The 17,816-nt window shown below is 53.4% G+C and overlaps 6 protein-coding genes across 6 annotated transcripts; 1 reads left to right on the top strand and 5 right to left on the bottom strand.

Moving 5' to 3' along the window:
- Window positions 1–632: 632 nt before the first annotated feature.
- Window positions 633–1,630, top strand: A1O1_08379 (histone chaperone ASF1; the record flags this gene model as incomplete). The annotated part of the gene is made up of 3 exons (XM_007729241.1): window positions 633–741; window positions 813–1,161; window positions 1,219–1,630. The coding sequence occupies 3 exons, from the start codon at window positions 633–635 to the stop codon at window positions 1,628–1,630; spliced, it is 870 nt and encodes a 289-aa protein (XP_007727431.1).
- A 696-nt stretch (window positions 1,631–2,326) lies between these two features.
- Window positions 2,327–5,023, bottom strand: A1O1_08380 (uncharacterized protein; the record flags this gene model as incomplete). The annotated part of the gene is made up of 1 exon (XM_007729242.1): window positions 2,327–5,023. One exon carries the CDS (start codon window positions 5,021–5,023, stop codon window positions 2,327–2,329), a length of 2,697 nt encoding a protein of 898 aa, XP_007727432.1.
- Window positions 5,024–5,173: 150 nt separating this feature from the next.
- A1O1_08381 (uncharacterized protein) lies at window positions 5,174–5,905 on the bottom strand (the record flags this gene model as incomplete). Its single annotated transcript, XM_007729243.1, has 1 exon — window positions 5,174–5,905. The coding sequence occupies one exon, from the start codon at window positions 5,903–5,905 to the stop codon at window positions 5,174–5,176; it is 732 nt and encodes a 243-aa protein (XP_007727433.1).
- Window positions 5,906–8,712: 2,807 nt separating this feature from the next.
- Window positions 8,713–10,142, bottom strand: A1O1_08382 (uncharacterized protein; the record flags this gene model as incomplete). Its single annotated transcript, XM_007729244.1, has 4 exons — window positions 8,713–9,238; window positions 9,323–9,812; window positions 9,862–9,883; window positions 9,948–10,142. 4 exons carry the CDS (start codon window positions 10,140–10,142, stop codon window positions 8,713–8,715), a joined length of 1,233 nt encoding a protein of 410 aa, XP_007727434.1.
- A 1,902-nt stretch (window positions 10,143–12,044) lies between these two features.
- A1O1_08383 (uncharacterized protein) lies at window positions 12,045–13,892 on the bottom strand (the record flags this gene model as incomplete). The annotated part of the gene is made up of 3 exons (XM_007729245.1): window positions 12,045–12,865; window positions 13,003–13,404; window positions 13,583–13,892. 3 exons carry the CDS (start codon window positions 13,890–13,892, stop codon window positions 12,045–12,047), a joined length of 1,533 nt encoding a protein of 510 aa, XP_007727435.1.
- Window positions 13,893–14,672: 780 nt separating this feature from the next.
- A1O1_08384 (uncharacterized protein) lies at window positions 14,673–16,629 on the bottom strand (the record flags this gene model as incomplete). Its single annotated transcript, XM_007729246.1, has 2 exons — window positions 14,673–16,053; window positions 16,106–16,629. The coding sequence occupies 2 exons, from the start codon at window positions 16,627–16,629 to the stop codon at window positions 14,673–14,675; spliced, it is 1,905 nt and encodes a 634-aa protein (XP_007727436.1).
- Between the last annotated feature and the right edge of the window lie 1,187 nt (window positions 16,630–17,816).

Genomic DNA, 17,816 nt, shown 5'->3' on the forward strand with positions numbered 1-17,816 from the left:
CCGCTGTTGTTGTTGTTACTGCCGCTTGGTGATGAAGCGAGACTGACTCAAGATTGCTCAGATGGCTGGGGAGCGTGAGGACAGAGAATGTTCAGGACATGTTGGAGGAACAGCGGATGGGATTGAAAATGGTAGGAGTATCACAAAGCTCTGGGTGGACTGTGAATTGAATGCGGGAGAAGAGATGAACAAGGATTTACAGAGCGAGCGACAGTGATTATAGCCTTGAGTGACGGCAGAAGCGCAGGGAGTAACAAGCAGCAGTTCGTTTGAGGCACAATAAGATGCACCGTATTATTTGCCTATTGTCGAAATCGACAATACGGTGGGTCACAGACCCCGAATAAGAAGGTGGATGCCTACACGCTCTCGCTGCGATTGAACAAGAAACGCGACCAACGCGACCGTGTCTAACCACTTTATTGTCACTATATCACTGTAGCAGTGTCCTACTTTTAGCCTGCCCACACTCCTGCGCTTCCCTTACAATCGAAACTCCTACGCACACACAGTCCAGTCTCGTATTCTACATTGTCTATCACTGGAGCCAACCTTGCGCTATACAGATCTCTTGTCTATTCATCCCAGCATCCACTGTCACCGTCACTGTAGCCCTCGCGCTCATCACAACCATGTCAGTCGTCTCGTTGCTCGGCGTCAAGGTTCTCAACAACCCCGCCCCGTTCACGGCGCCTTATGAATTTGAAATCACATTCGAATGCCTGGAGCAACTGCGAGAAGGTAGGCATCAGATCCGCGCCGTAACAATGTTCTTCGCCCGCTGCTTCAGATCGGCTGACCTCTACCAACAGATCTCGAATGGAAATTGACCTATGTTGGGTCCGCGACGTCTGCCGAACATGACCAAGAACTCGACTCCCTCCTTGTCGGACCAATCCCCATTGGCGTCAACAAGTTCATCTTCGAAGCCGACCCACCGAATCTCTCTCGACTCCCACCTTCAGAAATCATTGGAGTGACGGTGATCCTGTTAACCTGCTCCTACGATGGACGGGAGTTCGTACGAGTTGGGTACTACGTCAACAACGAATACGACAGCGAAGAGCTGAACGCTGAGCCGCCCGCAAAACCCATCTTCGAACGCATCAAACGCAACGTCCTTGCAGAGAAGCCCAGAGTAACAAGATTCGCTATCAAATGGTACGTTGTGATGTGGTACGCTACTCTTATCATTCACCTTGCTAATATCCTTCGCAGGGACTCGGAGGAATCTGCGCCGGCCGAATATCCACCAGAACAGCCAGAAGCCGATACTTTGGACGATGATGGAACGGCGTATGGTGCAGAGGAGGCAGAGTTGCAAGCTGCCCTGGAAAAAGAACTGGAAGAGGTCGAGTCTGGAACTCCGAAGGTGACCAACGGCGAGCAGGAGATGGTCGAGGAGGAACCCAGCAAACCCAAGGACGAAGAGGATGATGCCAGCGACATTGGCAGCGAAGATCTGGAAGAAGAGAGCAGTGAGAGTGAGGACGACGAAGACGATGAGGAGGCGGCTGAGGGCGAGGATGCCGAAATGGCCGAGGCCGACGAAAAGCCCGCGGCTGATACAGCAGACTCTAACGGCGAAAAGAAGGCAACGGAGCCGCAGCCGGAGGTCATGGTCCATTAGAGAAGGGACTCTCCTCTTTGGTCAGAGCAAGGCGTCAGGAGTCTATTGGGCAGGCTTACCGTCGAATGAACTCACGGAATGCAACGAACAAAATGAGTGATGATTAGACCTGGCTTTTCCTCCACATGTGACTACTGTTGACACGGCATTGTCCTTGTTCTGTGATGCCCACACATCGGAGCTGGATGATACCCAGTAGTCATCTCCTTGGAAGAAATACTTGATCAGCAAAGCTGCGGAAGTTTACATTTACGGAAAACCCAAGAAGTGCATTCAATGTGTGGCATTTTCTGTCTGAGCTAAACTAAACTGAACTAAGAGATACCATCCAGCCAACTGTTGCGGAAGCAAGTGCTGTAGGATGGTTGACAATCAATGAGCAGGCTCACTAAGCCACCCGTTCCCGGCATGGATGAGCTTGCCATCGAGTACTCTTTTTTTGTTGATATGGATTTTGGTTGGCCAATTGCCAACGCTGGAGACTGCATGCAACTGGGGAAAAAGATGGCCCTTTGTGATAGGACCTCGCCTTTTGTTTCGAAGCAGAGACTTCAACTGCTGCAGGCCGAAAGTCGAGACTGACTTGGGTCAGTGGAGGCAATGTCGGCTGTACTCAAGACAGAGTAAAGGGAAATTGATGTTGGGTGCTGCGCCATCATTTTGCACCTCGGCGCGCCAACGTGGACGTCATTGGCATCAGATGTACCACATCGCATAGATAATGCCATGGCTATTGTAGAGCGGGATCAACGGCTTGACCTCCGATTCAGAAGGCTCCGAGCTGTGAGCTGGCGGAGGCATCTGCTTGAAGCCTGCACCGCCTTGAGGACCTGCAGTAGCAGGCGTATCTTCGTGAGCCTTGGCTCGGTTGGAGGCCAGATGCGCATAGTAGACTGCTGGGTGGAGCGACACAGATGTGGTCGAGCGCATGTACTGGTAGCAGTGCTCGTAGATCATATTCTGCAAGGCCTCAGGACGGTGGTTGGCATCATCATGGAGCACTGTGTAATGAACAGGTCGCGATGTGCCTTGGAGTGCAATATGAGAATAGAGAAAGAAGTCCCACTCGTTTGGCATGGTGACATCTCTCTCGATCAGACATCCAGGCAGAGGATTGCCCTTCGGATCGGCACCACTTCCGGTCGGGAATGCGCGGACGTGATGGCGCTTCGATGCAACGATCACTGTGATCTTGCCCTCCCACTTCTTCCCAGCCGCGACGTCCAAGACTGACTTGATATGCGGAACCTCCTGGTTGAGCACATGAGCAAACTGCCCTTCAGACACGCCGTCTCGGATGTAGTAGACCTGTTGGGGGCCTCTTCCACCGCCGACTTTGTCTTTCCACATCTTGACAAGTGGACCAAGCATGTTTCTGATATTGGCTTCAGAGATCATTTCCACCCGATGACCGTTGGTTTGACAAGCGGCAGCGTACCGTCCACCAAAGCGATCGAACGAGATGGTGAGAGCGGCCATCGATGCCTGCTGACTACCTGGCGAGGCATGAGAAACATCCGCGCCAATGATCATCGTCGGGACTGAGAATGACTTGAAGCCACTGCCAGGAGCAGGAATTGCCTGGGCAGTGGTGCCTCCCAACTTGGCATTGACCTTCATGAGTACGTTGGAATAGTACTGCGCGTTGCCTTTCAGTACCTGCCCAACCTGCATCACCTGCGATACCACACCATAGCGACAGTCGCAGGACTTCTTGATGCGTAGGTAATGAAAAGCCTGTTTGTCCTGAACCAAGAAGATGAGTAGTTGAGGCTTCTGGTTGAAATGATTACCCGTCTGCTGGTGAAGAGTCTCGACGCCTTTACCAGCATCCTTCTCGACCAGCTTGATGAAGGGCGGCCTATTCGCAACCTTGCCACCGTGGGCACGGTATGCTCGAGCAAAATCGAGGCAGAACTTGTCGATTGCTGCCTTATCTGGCATCGATTTTCCAGGATACAAACCCACACCCCATGCGACAAGTTCGGTAGGGTTGCCGAGAAGGAAACGCTTGTTTTTCAGATCCCAGCGACCTCTGGTGCCCGGATTCTCCGTCTTGTTGCCGAATTTGATACTAGGCGCCGGAAGGATGCGAGCAGTTGTCTTAATTTGCTCGTTGTCCACGCGTAGGCCGTACTGCGTCAGATACGGATCCTTGTTCCAGTTGAGCCATGATTTGCCCTCGTTGATGGCGTTGAGTCGGACCTGTGGCGGCGAGACGGCAAACTTGATCATGTTTGCAGTTTGGTACTCATCCAACTTGGCTGGAAAGCGCTGCCCATTGAGGATCTGCAAGAACTCCATAGGGTACTTGACGCCTCTCTTGGTCATCTCCACTAGAGGCAGACCAGGATACTGCAAAGCCATGTTGTATTTGCGCTTGAAGTACTGAGCAATGGTCACCATTTCTCCAGTGCCTTGCTTGGTTTGTGGATCCTTCCATTCGATTCTCTCCTCATTGGCGTTGCTCAAGTCGAAACGATGGATCTTCCATTCCTTGTTCGGCAACGGATTGCCCTTGTACTGAGCTTTGACGAGTATACCCTTGAAGTCCTTTTCGATGGCTTTGTGTGCGGCGCTAGCAACTTTGTTTCCATTGGTTCTTACCGGTGTCATGAGATGGACGATATGAGAGACATCTTGGACCTCCCGATTCTTGGTGACGATGGCAGCAGTAAGGGAGGCCGGTTTCCAGAAGCAGGTATTGGCAACGTCGAGGTTGATGATCAGCTTCTTTCCTTCAGCAAGACGCATGGACTGGTAGATACCACGCCAGACTTCAATGCCACCTCCGAGATCAGCTCGCTGACCTTGGCGCTTGAACAGGGACCGGCGGACAGTGATAAACTCTGGAGAAGTTGATGGGCCTTCACGCAAGAGGTGGTCCATAAAGTTGATGGCTTCTGCGACCTGAAAGCCAAACTGAATCCTACCATCAAGATACTGCTGAACAATACTCATGTCCATATTGCGAGTCTTCTTGATGTGGAGTCGGAAAGAATTCCTACCATCACGTGTAGGGCGACCTTCTTCGCGGTCCAGGTCGACCATGAGACGAATTTCAGGTTCGTCACGCAGGGACCATGCCAAACGATTGCCATCGTAGATCATGGCAGGACCTGTCGCATCCTTGCGAACCTTGGAGTCCCAGACTTTGCGCTGCACAACCCGCTTCTCTGCACCGGTACCGATGATCACGTCGTACTGATAGACTTTGACCGTCGGATACTGTATGACGGTATAGGCGTTGACAGCGACTTGTGCCGTGGTGCCGCTGGTGTTGAAGCCTGGACGCTTCTGAAACTGTGTTGGCAACTCGTACTGCAAGTGGTCAGTGCCCGGAGCTGCTATGTTGCGGATATAAGGGATCAATTTGGTTGATCCTGAAGCCATGATGGTCGATTGATGCAGAGGCAGAGGCAGAGGCAGCGGCAGAGGCAGACGCAGATACAGACGCAGATACAGACTGGAGGATTTGGGGGGAGCAAAGGAGGATATAAGTACTCGTCGACAGGCCAGCACCATGGTGAATGGGATCGTATGTCAAGGACATCGAGGGAATTTCTCAGACACGAGGAGGTCTGGTGATGTGCCATAATAGAAGTATGAAACGGGCATTGAAGCTGTATCCTGAGCGGTGCCCCGGTGGCACCGGAACGATGTGAAAGGAAGTCGCATTGTGGAACGAAGACAATGTGCAAAGGCAAGGAAGGGCAGATGTGATTGTGAGGAATTGAAGCGTGAGGAGTCGAAACGTGAGGAGTTGAAGCATAAGGAATTCAATGCGTTGAAGCGGAGCAGTGGCATATTTACTGGCCGCTTCAGATCGAGGAATGCACTTACCAGCTGGTCAATGTTGTAGAACGAGGCGGGCAAGTCAAGGTTGCGGAGCTGATCAGTGTATCTCGGCTGATGATCCCTGGCCGGGTCACCACGAGTGACTGGTGCGTGCTGCGCTGTTGGGCTTGCTGGTTGGGTCTGTGGAGGCGGGCCACCCGACTGGCTGCTTCGTCGACTCGCAGGTTGAGAACCTTGTTGCGCGAAGCCGCCCTGTGGAGGATTTGGAGAGCCACGGCCAGAGCCCACAGACGGTGCAGTAGAAGCTTGACGACCCTGTGAACCTGGACCCGATGCCGAAGCGCTACCTCTTGAAGCCGGACCATCGAAACCACCAGCCGGGACTTGAAGCCGATCACCACGTCGTGACGATGATGTCTCGGACGCTTGACCTCTAGTCGCACGACCGGCACCACGACGACGAGCTGCACCCGACATCTTGGCTCAGTTGGAAGTCTGTAGAAGAAGGATGTCAGTGCCGATCTTTGCAGGTAGGCTGTCAATGCATTGAACAGATGGCGTGAGAGGGATCAGTGAGAGCAGAACCGAAAGATGGAAGGCTAAATACTGTTGGAGTGGAAAGATGAGAAATGCAAGCAGTTGTCTCTCAAATCAATTGAACCGTGGTGTGAGGAGAGTGAGGGAATGGAGAGGAAGTCGGTGCAATTCGCAGTGTGAGAAGTACAGATCCGCAGCTGGAGAAGGCACGGGACAGGAGCGTCCTCTTGCCAGCAGTGAGCACAGAGGAAGGAACAACGATGAAAGGGAAGAGCAAAGAAGAGGGGATAGGTCGAGGTGGAGAGGGAGAGAGGGAGAAGGAAAGAGATGTGCGTTGTGCAGACTGTTTGTTTGGTGGTGGAGCAGATTGAAGCGAGCGGGAGCAGGAAGAGGTGCAACAGAAGTGAGGTTCAGGTTTGATCCAATGCCAGTTGAAGAGAGACGGTTCAAGCTGAAACAGACTGACGAGAAAGAGCAGCAGATCTAGCTACTCACCTTGACGATTGAGAAGAGCGACCTGATTGTGAGAGAGCAGGATCAGGCTGAGATTGAGAGAAGCTCCAAGAGGATCGAGACGCCCAATGGCGACTGCAAATCCTCTAGAAGAGGAGAGGTGGGAGTGTTTGTGCAGAGCAATCACATTGGTCTGCCAGAGAAGAAGAGAGAGATGTAGAAGGAGAAGAGAGAGAAGGAAGAGTGGTGGTGGTGGTGGTGGTGGTGTAGAAGGAGAAGAGGGAGGAGAGGGAGATATTTGTATGCAGGGAAACACGCTGCAGTGACACGTCGCTCGCCAACGTCACTTGCACATGTGAAGCCGTGAGCGTCCAACAGCATCAACAGTGTCAACGCAGTGATATTGTTTGTTATTTGTTGCTCGTCAATGGCATGTGCTTGTTATCAAGGTGCGTTATGAGACAGACACAGCTGAGAGACTTCTGAGACCTTCGAGGTGGGATATCAATTGCTACAAGTCGTCCAGTCCGCCAGCCTTGCCCCCATATCACCGGCCTACGCTACGATAAGGATCTGAGTCGTGTGGAGGAGCCATGTGTATTGGTATACCACAACTTGTTATGACCTGCAATCCAGACAAAGCATGAAGTTGCTCACTGTATAACATGTTTATACAATAGCCCAGCCTGGTCTCACTGTTTGAGACAGCAACGAACAGTCCACGCGTGTCAGCTCTGGCAGAGACTGACTATCTTGTTCTGAGCAGACTCGTGCCCAGCATGTCCCTCCTCCGACGGCTCAAACATGCCTCTCCAGAGCCAGCCGTATATTCCTCAGCCCTCATTCGAGTTGCAGCGAAGACCGCCCGCTCCGAGATGAAGATACTCCCCGAGTTCTGCTAATGACAGTATAAAGAGCAAGGAAAACGAGCAATGGCGTGGGTTTGGGGATTCTACCATGTCCAGGAGGCAGTCTTGGTCGAAGCAGCGCATGAATTCGATCGATCAACTTAGATACCCAAGTGCTCCCATCGAACATGCTCCAGTCACCAGGTACGATACAATCCTCTCGGATGACCTTGATCAGATAGAATCGACCAACTTGAGGCAGCCACCTGGAATGGAGACCACCAGCCGCTTCCACACCTCTTACTCGATCCATTGCGGCCTTCTTGAGCAGGCAGACAAGCGTGCGGCTGCAATTTCCAAGTGTCAAAGGCAAGTCAAAGCCGACATCGTTTCCATGGAGTGAGAGAAGACGTCAGCAACAAGACGACTATTTGATCGGCAGCAATGAACTTCCTAGCACTGATCCCGCCCATGACATCTCCAAAGGTGTCAAGAAGAAACTCACGGGACATGCCATCCTCAGCGTCAACAAGGTGCAGACACCAGGCCAAAACCAGGGCGCAGCAACCGAGAAGCTAGATAAGGCTCTAGATAGACCAATCTCAGCAAGGCCGATATCGTCAGTCCTGCACCGACTGGGATTCGAAGCAGAAGAATGATGGTGTCTCCCTGGTACATCAGCAGCTTGTGGAGGTGACTGCGCGTACCAAACAAGGTCGGAGATGATCTGTCTCCTCGCACCGCGCTGCATCGAGACGCGTTGTCCTGCATATACCTAGGTATGCAGTCTTTCCTAACATTCTAATGCGGAAGACAGACCGAGTCCCCGGTTCATGGGTTTCGGAATTCATGACCAAGGATGGATGCTTGGACAAATAACAAGCAATTGATTGCCTAACTGATATACTTTTAAATAAGCTGTTATGGAGTGGGACCTGATTGTTGACAATTCAAAATTGCCCCGAGCTTTGGTTACACCAGACCGAGGTACGTATAATACGTAGTTACAGAGTAATATCAAAAACAACCTCCCATCCATCTACATATCTCTCCTCTTCTTACCCAACCATAGCAGGCACGCTTCACCCGCTGCAGGACTACACACCACGCACTGTACTTCCTTTTGCACCCACATCCCGGTTGGATGCAAGTCAATCTGTGTGGGGAAGATGCAAACAACGTCTTGACATGAGCAGAGCGTGGTCCTGCTGGTGGACGATCGACCCATGAAGATATGGCATGTACCGAGATGCCTTGACTTTGATCATTTAGTACATTGCAAATTGTATCTGGCTATTGACCCAAGGCAAAACCATACCATCAAACTCTGTCCTTTCCGCGCTTTTTGTCCTTTTCTTCCACATGATACCTCGTTAATGTACAAGACGTGACCTGTTAAATTCATCGACACATTAAACCCCCCGACCTCGTGCGGTCCCAGCCATGTCAACTGGGATGATAGTCGACGATCCCCAGGCTCTGTCTCATCTGTGACAATCGTTCAGGCGCGGACAGAGCTGTACCATCACGGTCGTCACCGGTGGCCCTCTCCTCGTCTTGGGAATTAGCTTCCGCCTTTGTTTTCGCAGACCTCAAAGCAAGATCCTTGAGACCAGGAAGGCGGGAGATCTTCATGCCCAATTTCCCCACTTGATCTCTTGCATGGTGGGATGTATCAGTCACCGAGTCTTGCCTCAGCCGACCCATTTGGCTTCCAGTCGGGCCATCGTCGAGAGCCTGGCCCGTCCTCGACTGGGTAGGACTGTAATTCAAGGCATCGGAAAACTCCATGTGGCCGTCTCCGTTTTTGGATTGAAGACTATCCGTTGCAATGGCTACGCTTTGGCGTCGCATTTCGTCTCGTCGTATTCTTTTCATGCCCAACCGCTTCAGCTCGGTCTTGAAGTCGTCGAGCATGATCGTGTCGGTTAAACACTTGAACATAAGGGAGAGTTTCCACCAAGGGTTGATGCTGATGAGCGTTAGCCGCTATTCTGTGCTGATAGATGGAGAGCTGATAGATCGGCCCCTTGGGCCGTGCCACCTTCACACTTACCCGTCTGTAGATCCAATAAAGCTATGAATGCTTGCAACGATATCCAACACAGTGAAAATCAGAGAGAGGGTGATTGCAGAAAGCAGGATGGCAAAACGAGGAGACCGCTTGATCAACTCTAAAACACCCGTTCCATAACACTTTCGAATGACCTCGAACAGGGTCAGAACGGAGAACACCCACCATGGGTCACGCATCAACGGTTCGTATGGCCTCACTGTGACGTAGAGGTCATTGATGTTGTTGAAGAAGCGGAAATTGTTGTAGATCTGAAGTATGATCGGGGGGATCGTGCAGACCAGGGAGCCCAAGTAGATCCTTCGAATCCATTTGCCAATTTGGGGCTTGAACATGGATCTGGAGTCGCAGACTAACGGGCCAATCTTCAGCCATGCCACAATGTTATGCACTACCCAGGAACAGTAGAGGAGCGCCGCGGTCGAGCTCAGATACCAGCCGTAACCGGGAAAGGTGAAGAAGCAGAAGGTTCCTGTATATGTTGGCACGGCGGGTTCCACAACTCAGAATTCTGTGCTTACCATGAGACAGCGCCGCAAGTTGCTTGTTCAGTTGTCAGCAAACATCTTGCGACCAAACATCTTTCACGCATGACCCGACTACTCACCTCGAGAAGAATCAATTTGTGCAGGAGGACGCCCTTCCTCATGTTCGCGACCGTCACACAGCCCATGATGAGCAGACTCCCCACCAGACATCCTTGACTCCAGCTTTCCAGCACCAGATCTTCATCCGACGCGAACGCCCGCCAACTGCCATTGACGGTATCCGAGCGCCGATTGACTGCGAATCTCGGTGCCATGTAGTTTGTCAACACGAGGAAGTGCGGACGGGTAACATTCTGTGGGTGCGGGTGAGCATGGAGGCCGCTGGTCCGCAACAGAGAGGATGAGGCCGTTCGCGCGGAGAGGTCTCTTCTTCGACAGAAAGCGAACGTGGGGAGTTCCTATCGATCCAGATTGCGAGATCTGGCTGGTGAGCAGGATAGGTCGGCGGCAGTAGGAAAAGCCAGGATTCGAGGAGAGGAGAGAGGCTCGTGTAATATCGCTACAAAACGCGGGCAAGGCGAGGTGGGAGTACAAGAGTAAGACAGATCAGACGGTGCGACGCAACAGGACGCGCTTCTGCAGGTCGTGAACAGATGGACAGGAACAGAGGAAAAGAGGTGTAAGAGAACAACGGTGACCAGAGCAAATGAGTCGGAATCGTTCTGATGAGGATGACTTTCTCCTCTTGCGTGTGAGAGAGAACAGCGATCTCGCAAGTCTGCCTACCTGCCAATGGATAGTAGCTATCCATTCCGCTACGTACCTATGCTGGCCTGATTTCACCAGCGTCGAGGATCATTTTCTGACGGCGTCCAGCCCTGTACGAGAAGCGGAGGTGGGAGCGAATGAGATGGAGATGGTCCGGGGGTGGAAGAGAAGCTGGAGGGTTGGCAGCACGGCCAGTGTCTATCTACTAATCTAGCACGGTTACAAAGAAGGTAGTTGCCCGCAGAATATTCATCATTCATCATCCCCACAACATTCTCTCCACGGATCCGAATCGACTCGGGAGAGCCTCCTAAGCAGAGCATCGGGGAGAGGAGCTGGCAGTGCCCGATCAGCCAGTTTTCTACACTGGTAGTATAGTACTTAAGGTACATTATGTGCGAGAATACTTTGTCCCACCGCTAAACGGTCACTGCTAACGGCTATGCAGCACACCCTCGACACCTATTACTCTCTCTTCTCTTCTCTCTCGTCTCTCTATTCCCCCCTCGGCACAAGGCAGAGTGCGGAAGTCGGCCACGGTCATCATCATCATCGTCATTATCAGGACAGTCTTTGGCGGTCGACGTTGTACTTACAGATTGATTGACACCTGTTCCTGTCACGCTCCCAGCCACAAGATCATCACCTCGTCTCGACTTGCTCTCCTGCGGTACACACAATAGTACCTAGGTACCTACTCTCCTCTCTGTCTTCAGTTCCTCCACGCATCTCCGCGTCAATCCTTTCGTCCACTCCGAATCGGTTCTGCTTCGGTCGTCGGTCTGGTACTGGTTCAAGCCATTATTGGTTTCCTACCTACCTACCTAGGTGCTGCCTAAGGTAAGGTACATCACCTGAGGACAGGCTCTTACGGCTTCATCTTCAAGACAGCTCGCCCAGCCTCGGCATGTCTCGCTGATCGAAGTGCAGCGCGTCCGCGTGACATACCCCTCCCCATCCTCCATTTTTTGACAATTCGTTTCCTCATTGTGGTCGAAGAAACGAACTGGAGACTCTTCCAGCAGTGTGTCACCCTCTCCTCCAGGTACCTTGGCGAGGTAAGGCAAATTCAAAGAGGCCCGCGGGATGTCAGACATGAAGAGGAAGGAGTCCCTCATACCCACCATCCTGTACACAAGCGTCAACGTCCAGAATTCGCCTGATTGCTCTGTTCGTATGCCTGCAGAGAGTCTTTCACCGTACAGCCTGACCCGCAATATGTACCGTCTCTCTGTCGAAACTCAAACTCGATTCCAGAACCCAACCCCGGTGCGAACCGGTCTTGGACCTTCCCAGCTGAATGGAACTAAACAAAGTTCGGGAGCCAATTGCAATACTCGCTTATTTCAAGGTATGCTGTCGCCCAAAGGTCATGCAACCAAACCAGGATTTGTGTACAAAGCATCATCGCCTTACACAGCTGCTCAAAACCTACCGTGCACTTTTTTTCACTTCTCAAACAAAGCCACCTTGCATCCCACGCCGCTGGACAACGTGATGGTCACGCGTTCGCGCCACTCGCGAGCATCTCGGCTCTCGATCCTGGGAAACGTCTGCACCAGTCTGATGGTAGCATAGCTGGCTTCGAGCAGAGCATACTGCTGGCCGACACAGATCCGCGGACCGCCATTGAACGGGAGATACTCCCAACCCGGCCGCAGGGTTTCCCATCTCTCCGGCTTGAATTCGAGGGCGTCGGGTCCGTAGAAGTCTTCTCGACGGTGCATCGCCCACGGACTGTAGGCCACGATCTCGCCCTTGCGCACAAGAGCCGGGGACCTGCCGTCGGGACCACCTCCTAGAGGAAGGATTGTGTCTCTGACCGCCTCGCGACTGTTGCCCGGCACGACAGGCATGAGACGGAGCGACTCATTCAGTAGCCATTTCAGGTATTTCATCTCCTTGATTGTGCTGTAGTCCGGCCGCGCGCCGCCGAGCCGGTCGACCTCGTCTCTCAACGTCGCCCAGAGATCCGGCCGTTTCGAAAGGACGTGCCACGTGTTCGACAACAGGCCTGCCGTAGTGTCGCGTCCGGCGAGCAGGATGTTGAGCAACTCCGAGCGAAGCGTGTAGGGATCTCGCGTCTGTTTCAGCAGAGCGTGGAGAAAGACATAGCGGCCGGTCGGCGACGGTTTCTCGATCTCGACATGTTCCAGGGCGTCGCGGATGATCTGGTCGGCGAAGTTGTGGATGGTCTTGACACTCCTGCGCCACCTGCGGTCTGGGATGTAATCCAGCAGCCCGCCGGTTCTGAAACTTTTGGAGGCATCTAGTCAACAATCAACCAAGCGTCAGCCAATCTGTGTCTAAAAGAAGCGTTTCATCTCGGTTCGTTTCATTTCATCTCAATTGAAGGGTCGGAGGCCAGAGGCCAAGGTCAGGGACTCGGTAGAACACTTGACCTACTCTCGGTGACATAGACAAAGGCCTTGACAAAGTCATTTGCCGATTTGGTCTCCAGGCCCGGCGCCAGCGTCCGGGTCGACTGTCCGAAGAGGAACTCGGTGGCCGAGTCCATGGTCAAGCCGAAGAACAGGTCCTGGAGATCGACGGTGCTGCCGTCGCGCGGAACCGCGCCGATCAAGTTGCCGACGTGGGTTTCCAGCATGTCCAGGTCCGCCACTTGCTGGCGGGTGAAGTTGGGCCGCACCAGGCCGCGCGACCGCTCCCAGGCCTCGCCGTCCGTGGAGAAGATGCCGTGGCCGAAGATGGGGATGAAGACTGCCTTCCGGCGCTGCCCGAGAGAGTAGTCGCCGAACCTGGTCGACAGGATGGTCTGCACGTTCTTGGGCTCGATGGTCCCAATGACTTGGAGAGTCGGTTAGCCCTGATTCCTCCCCAGGGAGTGCTGGAGTGCTTTGCAAATTGAGCTGGATTGGGGAGTAGCCTTCAAATCCCTCATAGCTTTGCTTGTCAAGGGCAACGATAACGGGACTATATGTCGGGGGAAGAAAGGAATCGCTCTCAATTATGGTCGATCACTCACTTTTGTTCCGCAAAATGTGCATCTTCACCGTGTGATGTCCATCGCCCCAGTTCCTGATACGCGACGCTTCTTGCGATCGACCCTCTCTGCCTGCCGCCATGCTGGCTTGGATCACGTCCAGGCCGAGCAGTTTGCCCAGGACGCCTCGATGGGCGTAGCCGTGGATCGGCTCACAGCCATGCTCGCGGATCATGCGACGGCGACGCGCCGCGGTGGAGAACGCAGAGTAGATCCGATGAAGAATGAAAAGGACGAGACTGACGAAGATGAAGGCTGGAATGGAGATACGAGCATGAGAGAATGTGGCCATGGTTGAATACTGTCTGTCATCAATAGGAGGAGACAGACAGCAGATGCATGGTGGGAAGGAGTCCAGTAGTAGTGAGTGACAAGGCGGATGATTTGACTACTAGTATAATAAGTCAGTCAATCAGTGGTGGGTCAGTCGAGTCAAGAAACGAGCTGAGAAGACATAAGACTCCAACCGGTCGGTATGTAGGTAAGCGCCACACCTTGAGTCGACGTCGAAGGATCAGTTTCAACCGGTCCCCGTAAGCGGAACGGGACAATCGTAGAGTCCCGGGAAGGTGGGGATGTTGTGCACGGTATAGAAGATCCACTGGTAGGTTATGCCAGCTGGTCAACTTCTGCGTCTCTTCTGGAATGATTGATGCCTGCCAGGCAACTACCATTCATTATTCGAATTGATGACAGTCATACCATACTACTATCGCCTAGTACTATCGCTTCGCCGCCTGGTGCTCGTGGACATTCATCTCGTCTGGTGGTAGCGCGCGTTTGCCAATTCCGGCCTTTGACACGACGGGAAATACGAGGAGGATTCGGCGAACCCCTTGCCATGTGTAAGATTCGCCAGGGGTCGAGAAGAGGCGAAGGATGGGAAGTTGGCCAAAGGGCGGCTGGAGACCTAGGGAGCCTTTCTACGCGATAGTCCAACGTCGGTCCATCCCCAATTCCTATTGCAAGCACGTATCGTGTCTTTAACAAGTTGATCCGTGGCTCGACAACATCCTCTCCTCATCACCTCCTCCCAACAAGCTCGATGTTAGCGTGCGAGAATGGTCGACGCTCAGGACAGATCCGTGCTGGTTCTCGTGGCAGCCTCATCCACCACTCTCGATCGACCGACAACTAACTTGTGGCTCGAACCCGAACCCCGACCCCTGATATCGCCCTTCCCTCGTCCGCCAAAGCCTCCTCTCCCAGAGCTCCCGCCACCTCGTCCTTTATCTCCATCCCTTCCGCCACTCGTCCGCCCTCGACTGCTGCCGCCATATCGACCACCTCCATGGCCACCTTTGCCTCTGCTTCCCACTTTGAAGTCGATCTTGACCATCGGACGTTCCACCATCTCGAGGCCTTCCAGCCCCAGCTCGGCCCTTCTGTCTTGACCCACTTTCCACCCTTGGAATATTTCTTGGGGGTCATCCAAGGCCCGCAGCTCCTCCACCCAAGCCTTACAGTACTCTCCGTGGGGATCGTAGTCACAAGCTTGTTTGACCGGGTTGAAGACACGGGCTTGTCCCCTAGGATCGTTGCCCACTCCTGCCACATATTGCCAATTGCCCCAGTTGTTGGAAACGTCGTAATCCGCCAGGTTGGCCTCGTACCATTCGGCTCCTATCCGCCAGTCAATGCCAAGGTGTTTAGCCAGGTAACTAGCAACATTCTGTCGGGCTCGATTGCTTGTGTAACCGGTCAGAAAGAGTTCGCGCTGGCTGGCGTCGATCAATCCGGTGCCAGTCGTTCCGACGAGGAACCTTTGTACCATGCGCGTCACTTCTGCTCCCCCCTCTCCCGCGCCGGGTGTCCTCCACGGGTAAGAGGCGTCGTTGCGAAACCCTTGCAGACGAAACAGTCGAGGGCCGAACTTCCGGGTACAGAGTCTCATGTAGTCCCGCCATAACATCTCGAACCGTACCGCCGCGGTCCCCCTGTTCTCCCCTTTCCCATATCCTTCGGCACACTTGTACTGCTCGTCTCGGCCTTCTTCAAAATCCAACAGCCGAGCATGCACCTGACGCGCGGTAATGCAACCCAGCGCCAGCCAGGCCGAAAGTTTGGTGGAGAAATCCGTCCCGATCAGGCCATTGCGGGTGTCTTTGTACCCAGACATAGCGCCAGATCTCAGGAGGTTTTGGATACGCCCGAGTCCTTCCTTGCTTCCTCCGTGAAAGGGGTGTGCGGATGTTACCCCCGGGGGGAATGACGGAGGCTCTGAGAGGAGAGGTTCATCCTCGAGCGGCTTCATTAACGCCGCTTCCAGTCCGTCGTGGGTTTCGGGGATGGCAAACGGAGGAGCCTGGTCGGGGATGAACGAGGGTAGCGGCAGTAGAGAAGGAGGCGTAGGAAGAGGGCTCCTTGGAGCTTCCCGGAGTGGCTCTACCGATTTCCGATAACTCGTGAAGACATCTGGTAGGTCCGTAGGTTTATCGAACGGCAGATCCCGGCTGTGATTGAAGTCAGCCTCAGCAGCCTCGCCAGAGAGCCGGCCGTCCATACTCATCGACGAAGTATTTCTCGTCCAGCCACAACTTGAAATCCACTCCGGCTCTTTCAGCTGCCCTCCGTACTTCTCGTTCCTCTCTTTTCTCCTCCACACCCTCCTCCATTGTCATCCAGACTGCCGACACATGCGCCTGGCCCTGCTTCTGCTCAAACTGATGGAGGAGGTCCTGCGCAACCTGGCCTAGCAGTCCGACACGAACCAGGAGACCACTGCCTACCTTTTCGAGCTCTTCTTTCATCTCCCAGACCGATTCTGCCAGGAACTTGACCCGATGTGGGCCGCACCTCCAAAACTTTCCAACCTCAGATCTGGCTTCAGGAAACGGTGATGTGGCATCGACATCGACCAAGAATCCGCTGACCTCAACCTGTTGAGCAGGAAACACATACACTGGGAGTACATGTGTGAAGGGTTTGGGTGATTGTTTGGAAAGCCTGTCTATTTCGTGGAAAATCGGATTGTCCGACAGGCGTAGATCCCGGCGCAAAAGGTAAATGAGCACCCGCTGGACCGCCATCCTGTTCCTAAATCCTGTAGGCCAAGATATGCAGCATTCAAAAGCCGATTCAGGCGTTGCTCTCCTTCATATCGTGCCCCAACACACATGGCCAGTCCCGAGAATGTGGCCTGCAGGAGAGCTTCTGGGGTGGAAGGAAGCAGTTTCTTCGCCTGATTGGAATACTTGCCCCGGGGATTGGACCTCAATCTTCTTTTTTTTTTTCGTACGTAAGTTTGGACGGAAAGGGGTGAAAAACAACATAGAAAGTCTGGGACCCCAGCTATGATCACGGCGAAAGACGGTCCTTATAATCCATTCGGCCAAAGACAAAGCTCTCAGAAGATGTCATTGATCACGACGCATTCAGTGGCTGGATCTTCAAATCTTGTCAGGGGTATGGTTAGTCCGATCAATTCAAGCTTCCGACAAAACTAAGCGACCATTAGGATGGAAGCGACATAAGATGTCGGCTTCCGCGCAACGCAGTCAAGCCAGTGGTGCAGGAGCTGCGACCGAGCCGGGGGTTTTCAAACCTTGATGAGGTCAAGGATCTTGAGTTGAGTAAGAACTCATCTTGACCTCCATGAGATCACCAGCCACCCTGGGCAGCAGAAACGTGGAGACAAGGTCCCCCATCAGCATAAAGGGTGGCGGATGACAGGGCACCATCACTTAAACCGGGATCCTGCACTGAGAAAGAGCGGAACTGGAAGCCGGGGCGTCGTTGTGGCTTCAGCCAGTTCAACGTGACACCGCAAGCATCGTCACCTATCAAAGGACGACGGTAGGATGCCGACAGTCAGGGAGCACTGTGCAATGTATGGAGCACTATTCAGATCTGACAGTGTCGATCTGGCCTGCGAGATCGAGCGCGGATCATATAGATGGCGATCGCCGTCCGGTTCGATAGGGTTCGGGCATCGGGCTCTAGCAATGTGATCGGCTGCAGCCTCCCTTCGGCGAAGCCGTGATTGAGATCAACGGCAACGATGGGGAAACACCTTGTACGAGTCAACCAACGCTCATCGGCGAATAATGTTGCAAAACGCTGGAGAAGACTCGGCCAACACTCGTAACGCCCACAAGAGCAGGGAGAGCGCGTATCGAAGATGAAAGACGGCCCGCAGTCTGTTGTAAGCCGCTGAAGTTTGACAGCTGCCAGATCAGAATCTCCCGTGCCTCAATCATGCATCTTGCCATCCAAG

Source organism: Capronia coronata, assembly GCF_000585585.1.
Source record: "Capronia coronata CBS 617.96 chromosome Unknown acBCG-supercont1.8, whole genome shotgun sequence".
In the NCBI taxonomy this organism is placed as follows: Eukaryota; Fungi; Ascomycota; class Eurotiomycetes; order Chaetothyriales; family Herpotrichiellaceae; genus Capronia; species Capronia coronata.